The 23,963-nt window shown below is 46.8% G+C and overlaps 1 protein-coding gene across 1 annotated transcript; it reads left to right on the top strand.

Annotated features, from left to right (window-relative positions):
* Positions 1 to 25: 25 nt before the first annotated feature.
* Positions 26 to 22,875, top strand: WDR3 (WD repeat domain 3). The gene is made up of 26 exons (XM_032995635.2): positions 26 to 332; positions 1,347 to 1,556; positions 2,022 to 2,140; positions 3,781 to 3,859; positions 4,206 to 4,301; positions 4,785 to 4,895; positions 5,890 to 5,991; positions 6,111 to 6,208; positions 7,130 to 7,225; positions 7,558 to 7,788; positions 8,615 to 8,708; positions 9,091 to 9,192; positions 11,505 to 11,590; positions 12,045 to 12,180; positions 12,890 to 12,946; positions 13,643 to 13,743; positions 13,882 to 13,993; positions 14,105 to 14,239; positions 15,764 to 15,814; positions 16,446 to 16,511; positions 17,353 to 17,445; positions 18,008 to 18,055; positions 20,041 to 20,084; positions 20,578 to 20,706; positions 21,477 to 21,570; positions 22,076 to 22,875. Exons 1-26 carry the CDS (start codon positions 162 to 164, stop codon positions 22,229 to 22,231), a joined length of 2,817 nt encoding a protein of 938 aa, XP_032851526.2. The 5' UTR covers positions 26 to 161; the 3' UTR covers positions 22,232 to 22,875.
* The last annotated feature ends 1,088 nt before the right edge of the window (positions 22,876 to 23,963 follow it).

Here is a 23,963-nt window from a genome sequence, read left to right as displayed (position 1 = left end):
CTTCCGGCGGGGGCTTGTCCTCGCCCCTGTCGCCGCATTTCCGGCTCCGGCGGTGTGCGAGGCGGGTGCGCGTGGGGGCCGCTCGCAGAGGCCGGGCTGCTTGGGACGGGGCTTCCTCGGCGCCTTCCCCCCCGCGTCCCGGCTGTTTCCCCGGTGCCACCATGGGCCTCACCCGGCAGTACCTGCGCTATGGGCCGGCCGCGCTCTTCGGGCTGGTGGCCAGCGCCAGGGGCAACGCGGCCTTCGTGGCGCTGCGCGGCGAGCGGAGCCGCTGCGTGGCCGTGCCGGCCTGCGAGCACGTCTTCGTGTGGGACACGCGGAAGGGAGAGAAGGCGAGAGTGGGGCTCTCCCTGGGGCTGCGGTGGCGGGGGGCGGATGAGGAGCTGGGAGGGGGTTGGGTGCGGCGCTTCTGGACCGTCTGAGGCAAAAGCTGTGTGGGCCGGTGGGCTGCGTTTTAAGGGGAGCGTCACCTCCACAGGTTCCCGCCTTTTCTGTAGTCAGCACGCCTCGAGGTTGGCTTGGGGTGCGCGTCTGCAGCTCTGGGTGCACCCTTGCCTGAGTCCCACTGTTGATCCTTCGAGATTTGCCTTTGGTACCTCAGTCGAGGAAATGGAATTACTTCTGCAGCAACTGGAAAGCCGTTCCCTGTTCAGCTAGCGACGAGCAGCAGCACTGGGTGAAAATTCCCAGATGAAACGGGGGTCGTGAAGCTCGTGTTTTGTCTGTGGAACTGGGTCTCCCCCGTGGAAGGTGTATCTCATAGGGGGTTTGTGAGCTGTAACTTTAAGGACTTTGCCACGTGTGTCCTCCTGTCAGGTTCTGAAATCATTGTAAGTGCTACTGTCAAATACAAACAACTCAGGATTTGCCTTAGCTGCCACTAGAGTTGTGACTCCTGGTATGTTGTTTTGGAGACATTTGTATCCTTCTCGAGTTCTTCTGCAGCCTATGGAAAAGCAGCTCTGTTCTATACCTGAGAAAGGCAAAGCAAGAGAGGATAAGTCAGGAAGAAGCTTTTAAACTTTACTCTCTTCGTTCTTTGCTCTCTGGCACTTAAAATGCAGGGGCAGAAATTTGGGCTTCTCAGTTCCAGGCCTCATTCTGCACCAGTTTCCTGCTTGATTATGAGAAATTGCTTCACTTCTAGCTGATGTTTGCCTCGTAAAATGAAGCAAATGACAGTGTGTTTGGTGCAGGAAGCTGGAAAATGAACTTCTAAAGTGGCAGAAGCACTCAGTTAGAAGTTCAGTAGAGGAGCAGAGTGTATTCTTTCTGCTGTGTTAAGTACCTACCTCTGACATGTCATTTATCGACATTATATGCGTTTTGTCTCCTAAAAATTGCAGGTTCTTATCCTTAAGGGTCTCAAGCAGGAGGTCAGTTGCCTCTGCCCCTCTCCAGATGGGTTGCACTTGGCTGTTGGGTATGAAGATGGATCAGTCCGTGTCTTCAGCCTCCTAAGTGGAGAAGCGATTATCACTTTCAATGGGCACAAGGCTGCGGTTACAGCCCTGCGGTATGACCACCTGGGTGGCCGGCTGGTATCTGGCTCAAAGGTGAGGCTTGTGCATTTGGGGGACAACTTTTTCACGGAGATACTCTGTGAAAAGGCTAACCGGCATGAAAATGTTTGGTGTTTTAAGTGGGTTATGTGGCCTCTGCTTATAGCCAGAGGATGGCAGTGAGAGAAGTCAGCGCTGCAAGGCAGCGATGGAGTTGGGGACCCCAGGGCTGGAGAGCAGCAGGGGCTGCAGGGCAGGAGTGGGGTACTAGTAGAGCTGTTAAAGTGGAGAAGCTTGTGCGGTCAGGAGTAGAAAAAGTGACTCAAGCCAGGGCAGAGGTGCATTTATTGGTCTGAATGCTCCTTTGGGGAAGGAATGTCACTTGTATTAATCATCCCTGACCTTCAAATTCAAAGTGAGAAAGCATGCTCTCAGGTGGTCATTTTCAGTCTCGTAGCAGAGGTAAACGTTTTGCAGAGGCAGATGCCAGACCCTTGGAGACACTCTTGTCTGTTCCAGGATACAGATGTCATCGTGTGGGACGTCATCAGTGAGAGTGGCCTGTACCGGCTGAGGGGACACAAGGATGCTGTCACACAAGTCCTTTTCTTGAAGGAGAAGAACCTGTTGGTCACCAGGTGAGCCAGGCTAAAGTGTAGTGGTCAATGAGGAAAGCAGCTACAGTTTTACTTGAAATTTAGACATTGAGCTATTTGTATTTTCTTTCTTGACTCATGGTGTCTCGGACCCACCAGTATTTAGAATATGATTTTTGTCACATTCACAAGTTTCTTAAGTCCGGTGCCTGAATCCAGATGTGGTAAGCAGAACTGAAGTGTTTGGAAAAGTGTTTAACTGGCTGGTAGATACAGCAACTTAGAATTATTGTAACAAGTAATAGTGATGATATGTTCATTATGTATGTAACCATTTTTTGCTGTTTATCTTAAAGAATTAAGCAGACTTACGTTCTGTATGTGTAATTCACACAACAACGTGACAGAAAAATTGATTCCTAGTAAGCTGTAATTACAGGAATTAATTAAAAGATGATAGATGTTCTTTTGAGTTGGTTTTGAGTTATTGAGCATGAGCTGCTAGTTGACTGTATCCCTTTAATAACAAACGGTTGACAGAAGATACTCTTGCTCAAATATCAATCAATAATTTTTTTTTTGTATTAATGTCATCTAATAGCTTAATGGAAGAGTGCATGCAATCAGTCCACTGTAAAATTAGAACAGATTTCTTGTGCTTTTTTTGTTGTTTCAAATGGAAAAAGTGGTGTTTTGTTGGTTTGGTAGATGATGCCTGTTTCTTTATGCAATTTCAAGTCTTTGCAGGTCTGCTTTAGAAATGCTTCTTAATTCTCTCAGTAGCTAAATTGAGATAAGAACTCCTCTCTTTTTTTAATTTTTTCTTTTTATTTTTTTTTTTTTTTTATGAACGGAGTAGAGATGTTACCCTGTTTTTCTGGAGTTGCAAAGCTTTGTTTCCTTACTTTGGTTTTGTTTTTTTGTCCAAGCAGCTAACGATTGGATCCTATGTAACAAGAGATGGATTAACAATAAATATCACTTGTAATCAGAATTTTTGTGTCCTGAGGGAGCTTAGTAATGGAACAAGTTTTATATTTTGATTTAGTTGAAACATATTGAGGAAAATAGGGTCTAACAAAGTTACCAAAAATAAAAAAGCATTTGTTGTAGTAGGGTGTACTGAAAGAATCTGTATAAATGTTCAAATTACTTTTCTCGGGTCCTCTTGGGGTAGTCTAATGTAGCCAGAATTGTGTTTTCAGGGAGATGTAATCCTAGGGGGGCTCTGAAGGACTGAAACAGCTGTAATGCTCCCTTAGGAAGAGCAGGTCCAAATCACTGTTCAAAATGAAGGAATCTGCTTTTCTTGTAGCCTGGTCAATGCACAGGCAGGGCACAGGTTGAGAATATGGAGAGTGGTTTTAGAGGCTGCTTTAGAATTGATCAGGACTTTGTGCTTACTGTTTTCACCCTCAATAAGCAAGAAAGGAGGATGTGTGACTCTGGCTTGCAGCTGAATCCAGAGGAAGCAGTTTTCAGTGACTTGCTAGATATCTTTTTGCACTACCTTTGTATTGCTGTACTTTGTTCTTACATAGCTTGTGAAATTCAACGTCTGAGCAGCTGCTCTGTGATATGTTGTGGCATTTTTCAGGTTTTTTTTTATTTCTAGCACTTTTGTAAGCATGTAAGTTCTGTCAGTCTTTCCTAGTGTCTTGAGTTTTATTTCTTTGTTCCAGTGGCAAAGACACATTGGTGAAATGGTGGGATCTGGACAGCCAGCACTGTTTCAAAACTCTGGTTGGACACCGTACTGAGGTAACGAGATTGTGTGGGGAGCTGTTGAGGTAGAGGGACTTTGGATTACATGTCATGGTTCACCTTGTGCTTTCCCTGCTCTCAGGAGTTGTAAACTGGCAACATGATGTATTTTGCTTGTCATTCAGCTTTAATGATGAGCAACCAAGGAACTTCCAAACTTTTCACAAGCTTTTATCAACATGCAGTGGGTGACAATTCCAATACAGATGTTGCTGGAGGAGGTCCTGGCTAGATCCAGTCTCTTCTTGGTTGCTATTTAGACCAATCAATTAAAGATGCTCTGCTGTTGTTATGATAATTGAAGTAGCCCGGAGCCAATTCCTCATGTTGTGCCTCTGGACAGGTTTGGGGGATGGCTTTGATATCCCAAGAGAAGCGTCTGGTAACTGGGAGCGCTGACAGTGAGCTGAGGGTGTGGGATATCACGTACATCCAAGAGGTAAGATACTCCCTCTGTAACCCCTCCCAGTCTTCCCCAGCTGCTTATCTTTGTTCTAGGATGGGACTGGAACATGTTAAATCTGATTGATGTTCTGGGAAACAGAGCCACAACAACGTCTTTGCTGTCTGAGGGGTCCAGAAGTTGCTCTTGGGATAAACTTATCTGTTTTCTATGTGTTGAGCTTTTAAGTGAAGCTGTGAGCTCTTCCAGAACAAGATTTCCAGAGTGTGTCAGATCTTTCTTGCCGTTTGGCTTATGGCTAGAGAAGACAGTCTCGTGGATGGATGATAAACAGGGGGGAACATGGAGTGTTTGTTGCCTACAGGCATGCTGTAGGCCTCTCCTATTTGTAGTGCATACTAACCACTTGTTCCTCCAGAGAAGTGAAATGAGACAGGCACCAGAACACTGTAGCTCTTGTGTTTTAAGGCACTCCTTTCGTTTTTTTTTTTTTTTTTTTTTTTTTTTGTCCATGAACAGGTAAAAGACCCTGATGAGCCGGAATCCAAGAAAAGCAAAGAGTCTTCACCTGGAGCAGAAGAAAACACTGAAGAGGATGAGACCCTAGAGTTGGATGAGCGTCCCGAGGAAGTAAGCTCAGCTTTCCATGCTGTCTGTGGGATGGTGTATCTAGCCCCATTTGCATGGTGCTGCTTGCAGAGCCAGCAGGATTTTGAGTCACTCATGCGTTGCTTCTTTGTATTGGGCTTATACCCCAAGTGTCATATTTAGCCTGGTAGGGAAAATGTGGTAATTCTTGTCTTAATTCATAACATCTTTTTCAGCAGCAGTATATGTGCCAAAACACATAGCCCTGTTGTTCTCCACTGGAAGCTTTTTCTTTGCCTTCTGTTTGAGGAGGACTAGCAAATGTTTTAAAGTTTGACAGTGCTAACAGAGCTCTTTCAGCAAACAACACAGGAATAAAATAGATACTGGCTGGTTGGCAGCTGCTGAGTTCAGGGCTGATGCTCTGCATTTCGCAGGTCAGTAGCAGAAGCTGAGAGGTTGGAGTTGCACCGTAACGAAATATGATGTGAGATTCAATTGCAGAAAGCCATTCCCGCTTGTGCTGCTGGTGGAGACTTTACTGAATCTGTCTTTGTGGTGGAGCTTTCTGGGGTCCTGCTCAGATTTCAAACTGTGTATAGTTACAGTAGATACCTGACCTTATTATATTTTCCAACTTCCTCTGCAGAGGATTTCTCTCCCTTCAACCACCTGTTTAAGAGTCTCTGTTCTCACCTTCTCTGCCTCTCCTGACAGAGGAACTGAGCTCTGCTGCCTTTGTAACATAAATATTCAGCTATGTCTCTTAAATAGATATAGTTTGCCAATACAATTATTCTGCAACTGAGACTGTCAGTGATTCTTTTCAGCTAAAATGCTACAAAACATAAGGAGGTAAGCTCACACAAATGCTTGTTTTGTTCCTAGATTATCCTTACTAGATGTTCTACCAGGACCTTGTATGTTCATTTTCTCCTCTTCTCCTCTTAACTTGCCTTGCCAGTAGGTTTCTGAGTTTGCTTGAGAAGATTGCTTGACCTTTCAGACCAAAGTTCTTCCCCTTCTTTCCCTGTAGCGCCTCGTAAAGTGCAGCAAAGTTGGATCCATCATGCGGGAAGGGAGAGACCGAATAGTTAGTCTTGCCACAGACCGAACGGGCAAGATTTTGGCCTGCCATGTAAGTAATGGGTATCTCTGCTATCGAGCTGTAGAGGAGGCTGGTAGAGACCTTAGATAATTTCTGCAAGGGCCAGCAAGGGCTTTGCGTGCCTTTGAATTTGTTTGCTCTTTCTCTAGGGAACAGATGCTGTTCTGGAAGTGTTCTCTGTCCTTTCTGAAGAGGAAGTCCAAAAGAAATTGGAAAAGAAAAAGAAGAAAGCAAAGAAGAAAGCTAAGTAAGCAGTCTTTTGGATGTATTTGGATATTGTCTGTGTCCAAAGAACTGTTAGAAGAGCCCTTCAGCAGCATGACACAGTGGTTGAACTCCAAACTACTGGTCATTCTGTCTGTGCTAGCTGTTGTATTTTGGGGTTGCTGTTCCTGTGCATCCTTGGTAGTTGTCTGAGTAACACTGCTTCTGGAGATTAAGGAAATACCTTTCTTCTGAGTCTTTCCCCTGCAAAAAAAAAGCTAATGTGTGCAAAGAAACGGACATAAAATGTTTCAGAGCTGTTCACTTCTACCTGACATTCATATTTTCACTGCTTAGTGTAGCAAACAAAGTCCTTTGGTAGGACATGGAGGAATGAGAGCTTCATCTGAGAAGTCGGAGTGACTCTGATACTTCATCTTGTCTTACAGCAGGCAGAGATACAGCTCAGAGCCTTCTTAATGTTTACTTCATGTTAAGTGTTTCTCTGGGTGTCTTGGCACTTAGCAGGTGCCTCACAACAGCCCTTAGGGTGAGGTCTGCCTCCAGGGTAGAAACTGAAGTGCAGGGGCATGTAAACCTGGAGGTTCATTTTGGCAATGGCTGAGGACTTCTGGTGAGTGGTAGGAGATGAGCAGAAGCTGATCACCCTCTCAAACACAGTTTTCCGTTTGCTTTGTATCCATCTTTCTAACGTGCCTTGTTCAAGTGCTTTGAGTCCAGGGGAGGTTGCTTTTTTTGGGGAAGTTTGTCTCTTTAGCAGACTGCATACCAGCATGAACTTCATTGTCTCACCCTGTTCTTAAATGTAGTTAGCACTGCTGGATAAGAGGGCAGTTATTTTCAGCAGACTAAGTGCTTTCCTTATGTTATTCTCTGTTTCTGTGTTAGTTTGTGCTGGCAGTGTTGGGTTATTTGACTCTTTTTTATTATCTGACAATTCTAGACAGAACTCTGAAGAGGAGCCTGAAAGGAGTGTGGAGTTGAGCCTGAAGGAGGAAATTCAGCGGGTCACTAACATCAGAGCTTCTTCTAAAATCAAGTGAGTGGAAAGCCTGTTGTAGAGGCTAAGCTGTGATTACGCAGCTACCTAGGAGAGCTTTGCACAGCTCGGTATAGGGAGGGGTGGAAGAAGGTTACCCCTCAATGTCTGTTCAGCTTGGAGCTGGCTAGAGGCCTGCCTTCCCCTCCAGTCCATTCACATCTCTTCCACAAGTCGTCCCCTTCTTGCACACCTCTGTGGCTTAGTGTGCACTTGCTTGTGGCATGCACTCGGTCTATATTCCTCTTTCTCAGTGGTTCTTGATATTTGATCCCTGCTACATTTTGTCTTATTGCTCCTGTGTACAGCTCTGATTTTGTTTAATCAAACAGGTCATTTGACTTGATTCTCTCTCCAAAAGGAGAGCTGAAGATCGTACTGCTGCTCCAGAACAACATAATTGAGTCATACAACCTAGACCTGTCAGCACAAATCCCGCAGGCTGTCCGTGTGTCCAGGATAACCATTGGAGGTCACCGCAGTGATGTCAGGACGTTGGCTTTTAGCTCTGACAACATTGCCATTCTCTCAGCAGCTGCAGAGTCTGTAAAGATTTGGAACAGGTATGCAGTCCAGTTGTGTCAGTCCCCTCTGCCCTACGTGTGTCAGTCTCCCAATCCTCTGCAATGCAATGTTCAGAGAGGCAGTGATAAGGAAGGGGGGATGATGGAGAAGTATAACATAGTGAATGAAGTAAAGGAAGTAAATGGGAAACTATTTGATTTCTTTCCTTATTAGGGAAACCAAGAAGCTATAGAGCTAAAAGTGACTAACTCATGGAGTTTGATGCTGTAAAGCAGCACTGAGTCTAAGTTTAGCAGCAGGTATGGAAAGACAAATCTCTAAACACAAGGTTCATACACAGCAGTCAGGTATAGGCTGTATTTTGTTGTTTTTTTTTCCTTTTTAATAAGAGGTACTAACTGTTACCCTAAACTAGCTACTGCCTGTTCTTTAGGGAACATGTGGGTTTCTTGGCATCTTATCTGAACGATCTAGTATTAAACTGAGTAGGCTGTTGTTTTGATCTAGAGTGTTGTCCCAGTGTTTCCTGTGGGGTGCCGATTTCAAGCTCCATTTCCTTTGAGCATGCTGTCTTGTACTCCTCCCTCCTCTCCTGAACAACAGGAATCGCTGTTTGAGAACAGGAGCTCAGTCCTTCCTCATAACAGCCATAAGTTATGATGGTGGACTATGTAATGGCATGTTTTTATGGAAAATGTTCTTAGCAGTAATGCTGGATAGTATTTGGATCATAGGATGGTGGTGGTGTATCTTCTGGCCCCAGCTGGAAAGAGCTGTGGGCAGAGGCCACCCTGGAGCATGTCTCACTGAGTGGGCCAGATTTTGTGTGTGATAAGAGGTTTTAGGCTCTGCCTTTGTCCACAGGTCGACCTTGCAGTGCATCCGGACAATGGACTGTGAGTATGCACTCTGCTCGCTCTTTGTCCCAGGAGATCGGCAGGTCATCGTCGGCACCAAGGTAAATAGTGTCCTTCTGCACTCCAGACAGCCCAGGTCTGGAAATATGTTAGGAAAATGTCATTAAGGCAGCCTTACAGAAAATGTGGTGCATCTCCTGATCTGGAGCACTCTGCTTTAGGTGTAAAAATCTTTCTGACAGTCAGGTTCTGCTCTGTTCCCAGATTCTTTCTGTAGCTCATATGTCTTGAGCTGGACAGCTGGGGAGAGCTTTGGGAAGTCCCTGCTGGACATCAGGAGTTCAGCCACCTGCGTGTAACAGCCGTCTAACGAAGCTGGCTGTTTGGGCGATGGGTGGCAGGGGTGCTCTTCTGCTAGGACCTATCATGTGTTGTGAGGGTGGAGGGGCTGATTCGTCCTCTCCAGTGTATCTCTCTCCCTAGACAGGGAAGCTGCAGTTGTATGACCTGTCTTCTGGGAGTCTGATGGAGACACTTGATGCTCATGACGGGGCGGTGTGGTCCATTGCTCTTTCACCAGACCAGGTAACTCAGTCACTTTTCTAAGCACTGTCTGTTGTATGTTTTTTCATGCAGCTCTTTCCTATAGTGCTGTGTTTGCACTACTGGTGGGAGCATGGGGAGCCCCTCATCCTGGGTGGTGGAGGATGCAGCTGGTAGCATCTAAGAATGTTAACTGTGGGGACAGGCACAGCCTGATGAAGTATCTCTCTAGTTGTGTGGCACGTGACAGTGAATCTTTGGGCTGAGTGGGTCCATCCTCATCACCTCATCTGCCTTCTGCATGATTGAGAACACTTGGAATTCCCTGGTGGAGTCCATGTGTGCAGCAATACATACCTTGTGGATGTGTTCCAGCTCTGGAGAGCTTCAGCCCCTTGTAACCTGCTGCAGTGGCTGATTATCCTCCTTGGTACATTTGCTGCTTGTCTGATGGATTAAAGATCGTGTTCACATAGTGATGTTGTTTCTTTGTGTTGCACTCTTCTTGAATGACCAAATCACCCTCCTTCTCTCTCTGATGGTCATTAGGTTCGAACTTCTGTCCCTGCAGGGTGTGTTTTCCAGGTTCTTAGTTGTTCATGTAGTATTTTTTAAGTTCTCTTTCCATTGGTGGCCCCAGGATCTGGGTGCACTGTGTGATAGGAATTGCACCAGTGCCTTCTGAATCCATCCAAGGACTTAATCAGCTCTTTTGTCAGTAGCTCTGCAGTGAGAACGTATATTCAGATAACAACGCACTGTGTCCCTCAAAGTCCTCTTTGGGGCACTGCTTCACAGAAGGCATATATGTGGGGCTTAGATCCTTGCTTCCTACCATATGAATTAAAGTTTTGATTCTGTTGGGGCATTCTTCTTCAGATAGATTGAATAGCTCTGACATATTATAGATATATTTAATTGGCTATTTTCCTAGGAATCCGTAAAATCTGTAAGCAGCATAGTGGCAAGTTATTACATATTTCTCATTTAAAATTAAGCTTCAAAACCTCTTAGCTGGTCTTTAATTCATGGAGTGTGTGCTCTATTGGATTGTACAATCCTAGGTTTGTAATGAAAATGTAACACAAGACCAAGAGGCATGCCTTGCATGAGCAACACCTGCTATTAACTACAGCTTTAATCTTAAGAAAAAGGATAATCCCCATCAAACTAATTTTTCATAAGCTCTTTTCTCTGTATTCGATTCACTTTCTTTGTTTGATGGAAATTGCCATTACCTGTTACTTCTGTTGGCCATGCTCACAGTACCAGGCCTGCCTGTTTGTCTGAATTATGGTGTTCATTAGTTTCTTCCTGGATCACCCCTGGTATTTTTGAAATTGCTGAGAATGGACAGTGACAGTTTAGAGACTACCTCATTCTAGTCTGTAAAAATCTTGGATTCAGGGGGATCTGAACCATTGATTTATAAATGTCTGACAGAGGTAGCTGCTTTTTGACAGCCCTGTGAGGTTTTTGGAGCAGTTTTTCCTCACTGTCTTGTAATGTGATTATGGTACGTGGTTTTTCCCTGAGCACAACAGATAAATGTTTACTGCGCATTGCTGCTGTTTAATAGTTCTCATGCTTCCCTCTAGAAATGGGTCAGTGCTACTGAGGTTTTGTTTTTTTTTTTAATTTATTTTAATGTTCCCATTTTACACGCACACATTCACTCAGCTTGGCCTAACCACCCTGGCTGTAGAAGTCTGTGTCTTTTATTCCCTCTATCAGTTTTTCTCCATTACCACAGTTCAGCTTCCTATCAGTTTCTACCAATTTCCACTTTCTTCTGTGTTGTGAACGCCTTTCTTAGTTTTCTTACATGGTCATGTTGTGCTAGAAACTGGAGTGTTTTTTAGTGGAATCTAAACCATAGGAAGTCATAACCTGTCTGAGATTCATTTAGCCTACAGATTAAAACATACGGGACAGATTTTACCCTTGTTCTTAATGTGAAAGGGATAATGTTGAACGGTGCTTGTGGGGTGGTGGTAAGGTGCGTGTGCCCCAGTCACAGTGAGAATGTCAACTTGCCCACAGAACACAAGCACATCATTACCTACAGTTGACTGCTTTCAGTCCCCAAGTTTCAGTCCATGTCTTGATTTACATTGGGAGTCTTCGTCTGAGACCTCCCTGCAAGAGCTTTTGAAATTGTTGTTGCTCAGCCAATGGGTGATGCATGCTCCAACTACAGCAAGTGCTCTTGGTGGTGTCCACTTAATCATTAATACTGTAGGAATGTGGCACATCTCAAAAACCTGCTTGTGTGTTGCCCGTCCCTTCCTGTAGAATTTCTCTGGGTTATACCAAAATTGTTTTCACAATAATTCTTTTGTTTTCCCCTGCAGCGTGGCTTTGTGACAGGAGGTGCTGATAAATGTGTCAAGTTCTGGGAGTTTGAGCTTGTGAAGGATGAAAGCAGTGTTCAGAAAAGGTGAGGAAAAAAAGCTTCCTAAACTACATTGAGCCGCAGTTATCTGTTGTCGTTGATGGATGCTTTGGCCTTTGCTGTGCACTGTAAGAAGTGTCCGTGACGTGTACGTGGAACACGTGGAGAAGAGTGTGAGCTCAGTGCTGTTTTGTGAAGGTCTGAGCTCAGCTGGGGAAGGGCACTTGCCAGATTCTGATCCCTTGTCTGTGTGTGAGTTTAGCTTCTAACACAGGATGGGCCTCCTGATCATTAAGCAGTAAATTAGCAGCGAAGTTTATCAGCCTGCAGTGCCGTGCTTATTTCCAGTCCTGTCTTGTTCGAGTTGTAATGAGGAATGAGATGCTGTGTGTTAGAATTAACTTGCTTTCCCAAGGTGCGCTGTGGGAGTTGTATTCATACCTCTTCTCAACTTGTTTGTTTGGGATAACAATTGTTTATTTCCATTTCTTGTTGCCAGGCTCTCCATGAAGCATGTGCGCATTTTGCAGCTGGATGAAGATGTTCTCTGTGTGCGGTACAGCCCCAACCAGAAACTGCTGGCTGTCTCCTTACTGGATTGCACCGTGAAGATTTTCTACATTGACACACTCAAGGTGCATGACCAAGTGGGCTGTGAGGCTGTGTGGAGAGTGGTGTAATTGTAGCCTGAAAGATCAGGAATACATAGGAAAAGTGTTTGTTTTTTTGTGGGACACTAGTAAGAATCAAAGAGAGACTATGCATCCCACCTCAGGTGCCTGTTTTCTAGCAAACATGACAGAACCATGGCTGATCCGCACTGGGGAGAAGATCCATTTTTCATCTGGAATGTGTTGGGAACCTGCAGATGGCAAGGTTCACTCTAAACCCTGTGGGCACGGTGATAATCCAGAGCTGTGAGGCACTTCGAGGGTGGGGATGGATGTGTCAGACGTGGCATTAAATAGGGTGTAGCAGAGGCAGAGCCTGGGGGATGAGAATCTTCCTTGTAAGCAGTGTGTGGTGGTTTTGTGAGTTGTGTATTAGCATGTGAATGTTAAGGAATGACACAAGAAAGACCAGCGCTGACAGGCAAAGAGAAATGGAGAGAAACTCCATAGGCAGTGGTGATTAGCACCAGTTAGCTCAGCTTGCTTGTGTACTTCCACCCTTCTCTCAGTTCTGCCATCGTGGCCCTGCTGCTAGCGGTGTTCAGGGCACCAATGAAAGTAGGGCAGTGCTAGAAAGACAGCTCCTGATGCAGAGCAGAACTAGCCTGGAGTTTGGGATTTTCACACATCTCTACCCAGCATGTCTAACGGAGACACTTTTCTTCTGCTTCAGTTTTTCCTTTCTCTGTATGGACACAAGCTGCCAGTGCTGTGTATGGACATCTCCTATGTAAGTATGGTTAGGGCTGTGCGTTAGGTGGGGCTGTGGTGATATGGATGATTGCGAGAGCCTCTGCTGGCAGTGAGGCTTCTAGGATAATGCTTTCTTGTCACCTCCTAGCTCCTGGCTTAGCAGTTTCTTGATGGGACACAGCCAACCCTCCCCTTATCCCGCAGTCCTGTGCTCACTGGGAGGGGTCAGGGAGTAGCGGTCATGACAGAACTGGCCAGGGTGTTTTGTGGGCAAGGGGAAATCAAAATGCTGCAGTGGTTCCCTAAACTCATCTGAAGAGGTACAGTCTGCTCTGCTAAAGTTACTAACTGTGAGAGGAGCCTGAATTCTTTGTTAATGGGAGCAGTGAGCAGGTGCTGAGGTGGAACAGTCTCTTCATGCCTGTTAATTCTTGGGCTGCATCTTGCTCTGGGGTGTCCTTGGAACACGAGGCTCATTGGAGGCCAGAAATGTCAAGATATGGCTAAGGTCTTAAATGTCTGCTGAGGTTCAGAAAAGAGCCAGGGTGCCATCAGTCAGCTGTGCCAGCACCATCAGCATGGGCCACCCTGGTGAGAGGAGGCGGAGGGATCAGGAGATTCAGGAGCCAGGTATCTGCCTACTCAGTACTGCTTAGTCACTGGTCCAGCAGTAGATCCTCATGGGGCTGCCAGCTAGCTACCCACACCCTCCTATCTCTTTGTTGCTCTGTAGGATGGGACTCTAATTGTGACCGGCTCTGCTGACAGGAATGTGAAGATTTGGGGCCTGGATTTTGGGGACTGTCACCGCTCTCTCTTTGCCCATGACGACAGGTCAGTCAAATCCTACAGCATCTCTGGGCTTATCGCCAGGGGGCTGTGATCCAGCAGCAACCCTTTTGTTCAGCACAGAGTTGGGGGAGGTCTGCGGTGTTCCCCGAGTGGGTGAATTTGAACCTTTTTCCCTTCCAGTGTGATGTATCTGCAGTTTGTGGCGAAATCCCATCTCTTCTTCACAGCTGGGAAGGACAGCAAGATTAAGCAGTGGGATGCAGATAAATTTGAGCACATCCAGACGCTGGAGGTAGGAAGTTTTGGAGGCTGTTGAAAGGTAGCATTATCCCTGCATGAGCAGTACTTCCCTCGGGCTGGGAGCTGGGTAGTGTTCATGTCTTACCTTCTGTCTACCATGCAGGGGCATCACCAGGAGGTGTGGTGTTTGGCACTCAGTCCTAGTGGAGACTACGTGGTGTCAGCATCTCATGACAAGTCTCTGCGTCTCTGGGAAAGGACGAGGGAGCCACTTGTTTTGGAAGAGGAGAGGGAGATGGTGAGAGTTGCATCCTTCTGCCAAAGACAACTTCCAGACCTGTTTTCTCCTCAGCAGGCAGATTCCTCATTTTTCACTGTGGGAAGAGTCTGGCTCCACACTTGGCAGGCTTGCTCATTACTGACTGCAGCCTGGTGTTGAGGTGCCCAGGGTTGACTGGCATCTTTTGCATGGTGGGACTGTTGCCCTGAGCTGTCTGGAGGCAGCACTGCAGATGTTGCAGGTGCTTGCCTGTCTGTACTGCATTGCAGATGTCTGGCTAACTTGCTCTCTGCTTTGCTTCTCTCTTGCTTCCCAGACTTTCCTCTGTAGCTGTGGTTTTCTACAGGTCTGTTGGCTACAGTCTTTGGCCTTCTTTCATTCTCTTCTTGATCTTTTCAACTCAAGTGTGCTTTGGAGGCGGTTCAGCAGGTGGCTGTTTTGGAGTGTTGGAGATCACTGCTTCTGTTAGAGGCAGGTTGTCTTGGTTTCCCCTTTTCTAACCATGAGAGGTCCATCCTACCTCAGTAGCAGGCCCTGGAGTTCAGGGATGCTGGAAGAAGCCCCTTTTACTCCATTTGAGTGTATTGGGAGGAATCATAATGAAAAGGATTGAAGGAAACTCTGGGCGTCTCTAGTCCAACTCCTTGCTCACTGCAGGATAACCTTAAAGCTGTTTCAGAGTGCTCAGAGACTTGTTTTGATCCATTAACATCTCCAAGGAAGGAGATTTGCCAGGCTGTCTGAGCGCCTGTTCCAGTGCTGAACCACCGTTGCAGCTCGCGGATGCATTTATTTCATATATCCAATTGGAAATTCCCTTGGAACAATTTGTAACTTGTCTTTTCACTGTATCCCTCAGAGGACTCTGGCTCTCTCTGCTCTTCTAAAAGCGGTTCTCAAACCACAGTGGAGAAGGATGTAGAAACATGTGCAGAAGCAGGAGTGGATGAGAAACCTGCAATAAATATATTTTTTTTGTCCCAGCCTGTTTACAGAGAGCTGAGCTGTGACCTTTAGGCAGCATCTTGATGCCCAGTGGTTGGTGTGCTAGGAATGATGGTGGTAAAAGGAGAGACAGAGACAGCTCCTTTTCCAGATGCCAGAAAAGTGTGTTTTGAGCCAGGTTTGAGCAGCAAGGTGGGCATGAATACACCAATAGCGAATTGCACACTGGTGGGGCCCTAGTAATGTGAGAGGTGCCAGACAGGAGGCTCTTTCCTCTTGCAGGCTGGGACAACCCTGGGGCTTTTCCAGCCTCGTTTCTTCTGTGCTGTGTGCCAGGTGGAAGGTCTAGTGCTGAATTTCTGTTGTCTCTGTCTCAGCTTGGTGGGCTGTTCCTGCGTCCAGAGCAGAGACCTTAATGGGATCAGGGACAAGTGAGCATTTTGCACTGGCATTGTTAATCTCTGCTGGTTTGTCCCGGTTTCGCAATGGGCTGCACGATGCTGCAGACTCCCTTGCTCAACCAGTGTGGAAGGGTCTTGTCCCCTTGCTTGCTGCCTGCTCATCTGTGTGAATATGTTGTGTTGTCATCCAATGTAGCAACGAGAAGCTGAATATGAAGAGAGCGTGGCGAAGGAGGAGCAGCCCGTGGTGAGTTGCACCATCTGACCGTGTGTCAGCCTGACTGTACAAAGTCTGGGATAACTGTTTCCCTAAGAGGCATAGAAGAGGTGTCAGAGAGGATAATTTTCTTGCTTTGAGGAGGTGCAGGGGAGAAGGTGCTGCTGAAGCTGTTGTTGCTCCATGATGCAGTTGACCCCTGGTACTTCCTACAGACAACTTCAGGAGGGCGTGTGCCGTTGGCCAAAATGCTACCCAGTAGCTGTGGATACTGAAACCTTGCTGGGCTGTTGTACCCAGTTCAGGTCCACACCAGCTCTGTGCCAAGGGTGGGCTGCCTTCTGATAGCTGCTTCCAGGTCCTTGTAGTGCAAGATGGGTGGGGAAGCCTGATCCCTCTTGCTCAGATGCTTGGGTTGTTTTGACACTGGTCAGATCACTTGGCCTCTGTTGGGAGAATAAGAGCTGTGTTTACCTGCCTCCCAGAGCTCAGTGTTAGCACAGTGCCTCTTCCTGATGAAGAGCTGGGAAATCCGGTATTCCCCTGGATAAATGACCAGTTTAGGGAATGGGGCTGATGTTTTTCTTAGTAGGGATTGTGGTAGGATGCAGGGGCTGCTCAGGTGTGGAAAGAGGGAGCTTGCAAACTCTGTATTTTGTAGGTAGCTGGAGAGACGCAAGGAGAGACGGGGCTGGCAGGAAAGAAGACTATTGAAACCATCAAAGCGGTAAGATTGTGTGGGTCTGCCAGGGTTGCTTTGTGCCTTAGCAAACTCTCAAGGAGGGGGGCTGTCACAGGGTCAGAGCATCGCTTTGAAGAGGACTAACCTGTGATGTCGCTTGAGGGCAGATTGCCTCTGCTTGCAGAAGCAGTCTGTCCTGCTCCGTGGCCAACAGGGAGAGGTCTGACTCTCCAGAGCCATGCACCAGGGATTATCTCTTCCAGAGATCCCTCCAGGGCCCAGAGGTGTGAGGTTCCTGTAGCTGCAGCTTTGTCTGCCTGTCACGTGTGGCACAGCTCTTGCCCTTTGGAGTTTGCAGCCCAAAGGAGCAGAGGGCAGCTGGGATGTTCTCGAGGCATCAGGCCTCTCCCCAACGGGCTGCCCAGTTCCGTGGGCATCGATGGAAGGTGGAAACATATTGCAGTGCCTGTACTGCAGGTGGGAGGAGTACCAGGGAGGTGTGGGGGTGGGTAATTCCATGGCTGTGGATTTCAACAGTCCGGTCCTCTTAAAAATTCAGAGGAAAGCCTTAATCTGAGTAGTTAAAATGGCCCGACCCTGGCTCGTGCCTCAGAGGGGTGGAGTTCAATGTCAAGGTAACAACTGAAGCTGCAGCAGAGAGCACCCGGGGCAGTGCGGGGAACGGGGACGGTGTTTGACATCTTCAGGAGTTGACTGATGTGCTCAGGGTAGTGGTGCAGTCTGGAGCAGAGGTTGTCTTTCTGGGTGTGATGTCCTGGGATGCTCTGTGTCAGCCCCTCTGCTTCCACCTCCATGCCTCCAGGTGGACTTGAGCTTTGCTTTGGCTTGTGTGGTGTCACTGATGTGCCGTTCTTGTGCCGCACAGGCTGAGCGGATCATGGAAGCTATCGAGCTATATAGAGAAGAGATGGCAAAACTAAAGGAACACAAGGCCATATGCAAAGCTGCAGGGAAAGAGGTAAAAGACTGAGGAATGTACCGATCCCAGGGTGTGTTGGGTGTATCCTCCCAGCTCAGGTGGAAAAGCTCAGCATGCAGAGAAAACCAGGGCGGCTGGAAACAGCAGAGATTTGCTGAGATCTTCTGGAGAACAAAATGGCACTGTGCTCTGGGGCAAATTGGTGGTGTGTTCTTTCCAACGATCTTTACATTTAAAGTCACAGTAGGATCTAAGTTTTGTCCCTGGGAGACCACGCTGCTGCAAATTCATCCCAAAGCCTATTCTTTGCCTTCATCTCAACATTCCCTGCTAAATAAGGGGCTGTGATACCAGTGGGAAAAGTGTCAATTAAGAATTGGAAGAAAATTAGTATCCTTGAGTTGGTCACGTGCACCTGATAGTGAGATTGTTCAGTGGCTGCGAATGAGGCCTTCAGTAACGTTCGGGGCAGGGGGGGAGGGCAGAAGTGTGGGAGACACTTGATAAAAGCTCTCTTCTACTGTGGGTTAAAGTTTCCTCTGGGAATATGCATTTGTACACACGCACACCTACCTCATTCTGACCTATTCTGTGTCTTCAGGTTCCCTTTCCTGTCAATCCCATCCTCCGTGCCTATGGAAATACTACAGTAAGTGAAATGCCCAGGCCACAGGCTGTGGGCCATTCCCAACTGGAGTGGGGCTGGTTGATTTGCTGGCTGAGCGAAAACACTGGGTTGCTGTGGGGAAGGAGGAGTACTTGGTTCAACTTGAAATGAAAACTCTGCACTTTTGCTTGTAACAGTTTGTTTTTTCTGGTTTTGTTCTGTTTGTTTGTTTTTTATATCTTGCATGCGTGTTACAAAAGTTTAACCCCATCAGAGTTAAATATAACCCTGATGGTAGCCATGACCTTATCATGTACCTTATCATGAGACAGCAGTTGACAGTACTCCCCAAAATATGGGAAATCTAGCTCAACCCTTTCCTGTGCCTAAGGGCATGCCTTTCTGCTGCCAGGAGGGTGCAGTTGCCATGCCATAGTGTATTCCAGCAGAGCTGTGCCATCTTGCACAAAATGCCAGAGCATCCCCTGGACTGCATGATTGAGAACCCATGTCACTGTGCCCCCACCATGTGACATTGGTAAGCGCTTAATCAGAGCCATTTGCTCCCTTCCTCTGTGAATACAGGCATATTTAATTGCAGATTGAATAGATTGAACAGGGATGAATGAAATCTCATGGCTCAGTAGACTGCAGTTTCTTTGGAGGTGGGTGATGTTTGGTTGAATCCAACTGTACAGAGAAGGGAATTTGAACCTGTTTCCAAAGTCTTGAAAGAATGTGCTCATCCAAGTGCTAGGCCACTGCATAAAACCAGCGCAAGTTACGATGTGTCCTGTTAGGTGGTGAACTGACCATGACAAGCATGCAGTATGTCAGATCGTGAATAAAAATACTTCATGCACTGACAGTTGCTTATCCTCCTTGGGAGGGATTCTGCTTGTGGAACACTTGTCCCAATGTTTCTGCTGTGTTGCCTTGACTCAAGAAACAGGAGCTGGAAGCACATGAAGGCTTCTTGACCCTAACTTACTGCCTGTGCAGCTATAACCACAACAGGGCAGCTCTCAGCAAGGCAGGGCTGTGTTGTAGCTGCCCAGGTTTATTTCTGTGGCATTGGTACAGCAGTTCCTGATTCTGTTTCTATTCCTAAAGAATTTACATTGAGAAAATTCTGGATGGTAGTTAAATGTCCAGGTGTTGCAGGCTAGAGCCGGTGCATTTACTCACTCATGTCATACTAGTACACAAGAGTTTTCACTAAAATCTGAGAATTTTTCACTGTACAAAGTACACATACACGGATGTGTGGATTTAATTGATAAATAAAAATCCACTGCTCCGATTAGTTTTGGTTTTCCTGTTTTTTTCTAATGTATACTCCTACACTGCATTTTTAATTACGCTTAGGAAGATCCTGTTTTTTTCATTCTCCCCTTTTCTGAACAGTATGTCAATGCTAGATGAGCCAGCCTTTTGTCTTCTCTCTAGCCACCTGTAATCACCTTAGGAGCCCTTGTGTCCCTTCCTCCATGATTATAGGTGTATTTAATTATAAGCTGAATAGACTGAACAAAAGTGAATGAAATTCTATGACTTAGTAGTTAGGCACTTCTCTCTGGCAATTCCAGCTCTGCTCTGCATCTGCCAAACGCTTTCAGCAGATAACCAGGAGTAGCAGGAATTAAGTCTTTGGGAGATGAGTTTGTGTAAGGTTCTATGTGTGTAATTTGACTGTTTCACCAAGATTTTTATCCAGTTTGTACAAGATTAATTGAACTGAGTATTGGGTGATTTAGCTGGTTGACTATAAATCAGATTTTTCACAGTATTCCTCACCAGTTTAGAATATCCTGAGAAGGGTGGGTTTACATACTGGGGAGGGAGATCTTCGCAGAATGACAGCTGATTCAACCTGTAGGGGTTTCCTCTTTGTTATACTCAGCTTGATCTTTCCATCTGACAAGATGTGATTGCGTGGTTTTAACTGAATGAAATAGACCTTAAGGCACACGTTTGTCCTGGAATGTTTCTTGACATGCAGAGCTGGTCTCTTCCCTCTGTTACAGCCTTCTGCGTACGTGCTAGAAGTTTTCAAGAAAGTCAAGTCAAGGTGAGTCCCAAGAGCCTTATTGCTGAAGAGGTTTGTGGCTGAGTATTGGATTTCTGGGCCCAGGACTTGCTGGGGTCCTGGAATGGTGTCTTATGCTGGGTATGGGCCGTGCTGGAGAGCCTGGAGTTGCTGTTCCTGGAGGCCTCTTTTGGAGCGCTCAAGGAATTGGGGAATGGACATTGTTCTTTCCATGGGGAGTGTTGGATGAAGCTTGTGTGTTTGCTGCTTGGAGGTGCACATATATGTGAAGAGCAGCTTGGGGGTGCTGAGGAGGGAAGGCTGTGTGGCTGCCTCCTGTGCCAGATGATGTCTGCTGGCCTGGGCTGTTAGTCTGTGCAGATGCACTGTGCTTTGTGGGCAGTCACAGACCAGCAGTGATGAATGCTTAGAATGGCTTTTGTACTAGAACCTACCTATATGGAAGTGTTCCCTGCTCATCTGTAGCAGTGCAGTGGCTGGGACTAATGCTTCTGTCCCTTTGCTTTCTCCTCAGTGAGCTGGAAGAATCTCTCCTGGTGCTGCCTTTCTCCTATGTCCCTGACCTGCTTAGACTCTTCAATGAATATATCCACCTGGGTGCAGAAGTTGAACTCCTGTGCCGAGCTCTCCTCTTCCTGCTCAAGTGAGTCTTTCATCTGCCCGGACAGATCTGCAAGTCTTAGTCTGGTTGCTATTGCTGTCTAGAACCTGGACCCAAGGAAGCCTTAGCAGGGCTCTGTTCAGCAGTGGGCCTGCCAGTTCCTCTGGGCCCCTCATGCTGGTGCATGTCACGAACTCGCTTTGTGCCCGTTACGTGAACAGAGGTACTCCTTGCTCCTGTGCTGTGAGTCAGTGCTTTGGGACAGCACAGAGCTGGGGAATACACCCTCTTTCCTGGAGCTGCTAAGATGTTGCTTGCTGTGAACACATGTAGCATAAGAGCGTGGGGAAAATTGGGGCTTTCTCATACATCTCTGGGTCTGAAGCTCTTGGGAAGCATCCTTGGGAATAAAGGTGTGGCCTCTGCAGGAGATAAGGAATCACTGCAGCCTGTAGCAAATGGTGTGTGGGAACGGATTGATCGGGTGCAGGTTGCTGACATACACAGCTGGGGTGGCTGGTCTTGGTCCCCCAGGTCTCATTGGTAGGAAGGATCCTGCACCAAGGCTGAAACAGCACTGTTGGCTGGCACCGTCATTGCAGAGCCCATGCCCTCGGGGAGACCTTCCCCTTGAACCACCATATGTTAAAGAGAAGCTTCAGAAAATAGCTTTTCCATATAAATCTGCCCACGCTTGTTATGTAAGTCTGGTCTGGGGAGGCCTAATGTAAGAAAAATCCCATGTTCAGAACAGATCACCCAGGAGAGGGGCTTTCTGATGCTTGTAAGAACGATGCCTGCTTTGTTCTCAGGATACATTTTGGGCAGATCACAAGCAACCACATGCTGGTGACAGTGATAGAAAATCTGAAGAAAACCACCATCTCCAGAGTCAGTGAGGCCCGGGTGAGTGTTGTGCTCTCCCCTTTTCCAGGATCTGGAATAACAGGATGGGCCCATGTCTGGGAGTGTGCGTTGTCTGTAGTGTCCAGTTGGTTGGGGGTCTGAGCCCGTTTCACTTTCCTCCTGTCCAAATAGGCTGCCTTTTCCTTATGTTCTTCCTGATGTGATGAGCCTGCACTCATGCTCCCTCCCTCATTTACTCTTGTTTTTCTTTGATGTATGTGTTTGGGTTTTGGCTCGCCAGTTTCTAAATATGTAGGAGGTAAATAAACTGTTTCTCCTGGGCTTTTCTGTGGGCTACTAGTGTCTCAAATAATGCAGACTGTGCATCTCCCCTGAGGCAATTTCACCTGCTCAGATGAAGTTTATGTTTAAATAATGTTGCCTTATTTAAATCTGTGGATAGTCTTTCATCGTTTCTTACTAGAGGGTGGCTGGTGAAGTACCCTCTGCCCCCCTAGCAAGCCTGAGATGTGCCCAACAGTGTGGTGCTGGTCTGTCTCCACAGGATGTGCTAGGATTCAACATGGCTGGGCTCCAGTACCTGAAGAGGGAGATTGAGGCCAAGGATGAGGTGACATTTTTTGCTGATGCTACTGACCGTTTTGAGGAGAAGAGGAGGAAAAGGAAGAAGAAAGAGAAGATGGTTCTTGCAGTGCTCTAGTATTTGCTGCCCGAGACCCAGAGCACCTGGACGTGGGGTCATGTAACCTCAGCACTGGCAGTGGAAGTGTTCTCGTGGCTGAATACGTGATGTGTGATGTCCGGTGACTGGGGACAAAGTCTGTCCCCTCCCCATGTGGTCTAACCCAGCATCTAGCCCCAACTCAGAATGGTTGTCTCCGAGATGAGCTCTCTGTACTCCGCTGTGTAGGTATGCATTTGAACTATTTCTGAGGCAGCTGTCAAAGTTACGCGCTTTTCCTCCCGCGCAGCGCCCATCGGAAATGGAGTTGGTTTCTCCGGCGGAAGAGATCAGCTCATCCTCCTGGTGGTGTTGACTCAGTGGACTGAATCTAGCACATGGACTGCTGGTGAGACGGTGCCCGAGGCAGGGATGGCAGCTGACGGGATTTTACGCAGTTTTGACACCTGCTGGAGGTTTGTGGCAGCGCTTGGAGCCTCTGCGCACAGCTACGTGACTTCTGCCAGTGTGTGAACTCGGTCTACAGCCACTCACTTTTTAGTGGGACAGGGAAAAACACGGCTGCACTCTATTAGAGGCATATTTCTATATGCTTTCTGAGACAACTTTGTTCATGAAGTTTTGTCCTAGTATTTTTCTAAGTAAAGCCTCAACTGCCCTGCCCTGTGTTCTCAAAGGACTTTTTTTCCAGAGAATAAAATCTGTGGGAGTGAATGAAAGGGCTGCCATCCAGGATTGTGCTGTTCTGTAGAGCTGGCAGCCTGAGCATGAGAAGCATGGGTTGTTTGCATTGTAGTTGCTCCAGTTTTTAGAAATTGCACTGAATTGTTGCGATGTTGTACTTGTCCTCTATGAGATAAAATTATTTATTTTCACAGTGGGGCAGGATAGAGTGAGCAAATCCCTGCTGCTGTTGGTAAGTTACTTGTTTGTAATGCATGCTGTCTTTTTTACCAGTAATCACAGGTTTGATAGATGTGGTGGGGGCTGCTTCTGGATACTTTGCTGACTGACTGGTGGACTTACAAGTCTGACTTAGATACTCAAAGCTGGACTTCTTTCTAACTTGAGCTTCATACGGATTCTTATTTGTATCCCAGTTGTTACTGACTACTGTCTGACTTAGGTTCTCTATTACTAGCAGTTATGCACAAAGCAAATGGTTCACTTGGTCAGTCTTGTCGGCACCTCAGGTATAAAAACGACACCTCTTACAGTAACTCTTGTTAGTAAATAACTTTGTCAGGGGGCTGATGGTTCACTTGCTTCTTCAGAATCCGGGTGCCTTACAGCAGCACATCATGCTCCAATTCCAGGAGATGAGTCTCAGACTCATTTCTATGGAAATTGTAGTCTTCATGCAGCTCTGCCAGTAGTTTTTTCTGGGTGCATCTATAATTTTATATTTGTCCAGTTATGGATAAAACTTGTGATCAAACAGTTCCACTCAAACATGTCTCCATCCTGGCCTATTCTGTCCTATTCCATCTTGCTCTGTTCTATTCCTTTACTTCTCCCAAAGGAGGCCCTTGTAAGTGGGATAACTCCAGTGGGTGGGGGAGGAGGCACTGTAGGATGATAAGTTGTGTTGCTGACCTCAACTGACATCTTTTATCCATGTCAGCTGCTGCTGAAATGGGCTGGCCTGCTCGGAAGGTAAAGGGTTAGAAATGGAGGGGTGGCTCGTGGCACCACAGTGCACCCTCAGCAGTAATGACTGAGACACCAAAACCAGGTACCAAAACGGGAA

This window comes from Tyto alba, unplaced genomic scaffold (genome assembly GCF_018691265.1).
Source record: "Tyto alba isolate M040663 unplaced genomic scaffold, T.alba_DEE_v4.0 Super-Scaffold_14, whole genome shotgun sequence".
NCBI classification, from domain to species: Eukaryota; Metazoa; Chordata; class Aves; order Strigiformes; family Tytonidae; genus Tyto; species Tyto alba.
The sequence above is the reverse complement of the archived record's forward strand: the minus strand, read 5'-3'. Positions and strand labels throughout refer to the sequence as shown.

Coding starts and splice junctions, on each gene's coding strand:
- WDR3 (XM_032995635.2), top strand. CDS start 162: ATGGGCCTCACCCGGCAGTACCTGCGCTATGGGCCGGCCGCGCTCTTC. Junction 2,141..3,780: donor AAGAACCTGTTGGTCACCAG/GTGAGCCAGGCT, acceptor TCTTTGTTCCAG/TGGCAAAGACACATTGGTGA. Junction 13,994..14,104: donor AGCACATCCAGACGCTGGAG/GTAGGAAGTTTT, acceptor TCTACCATGCAG/GGGCATCACCAGGAGGTGTG.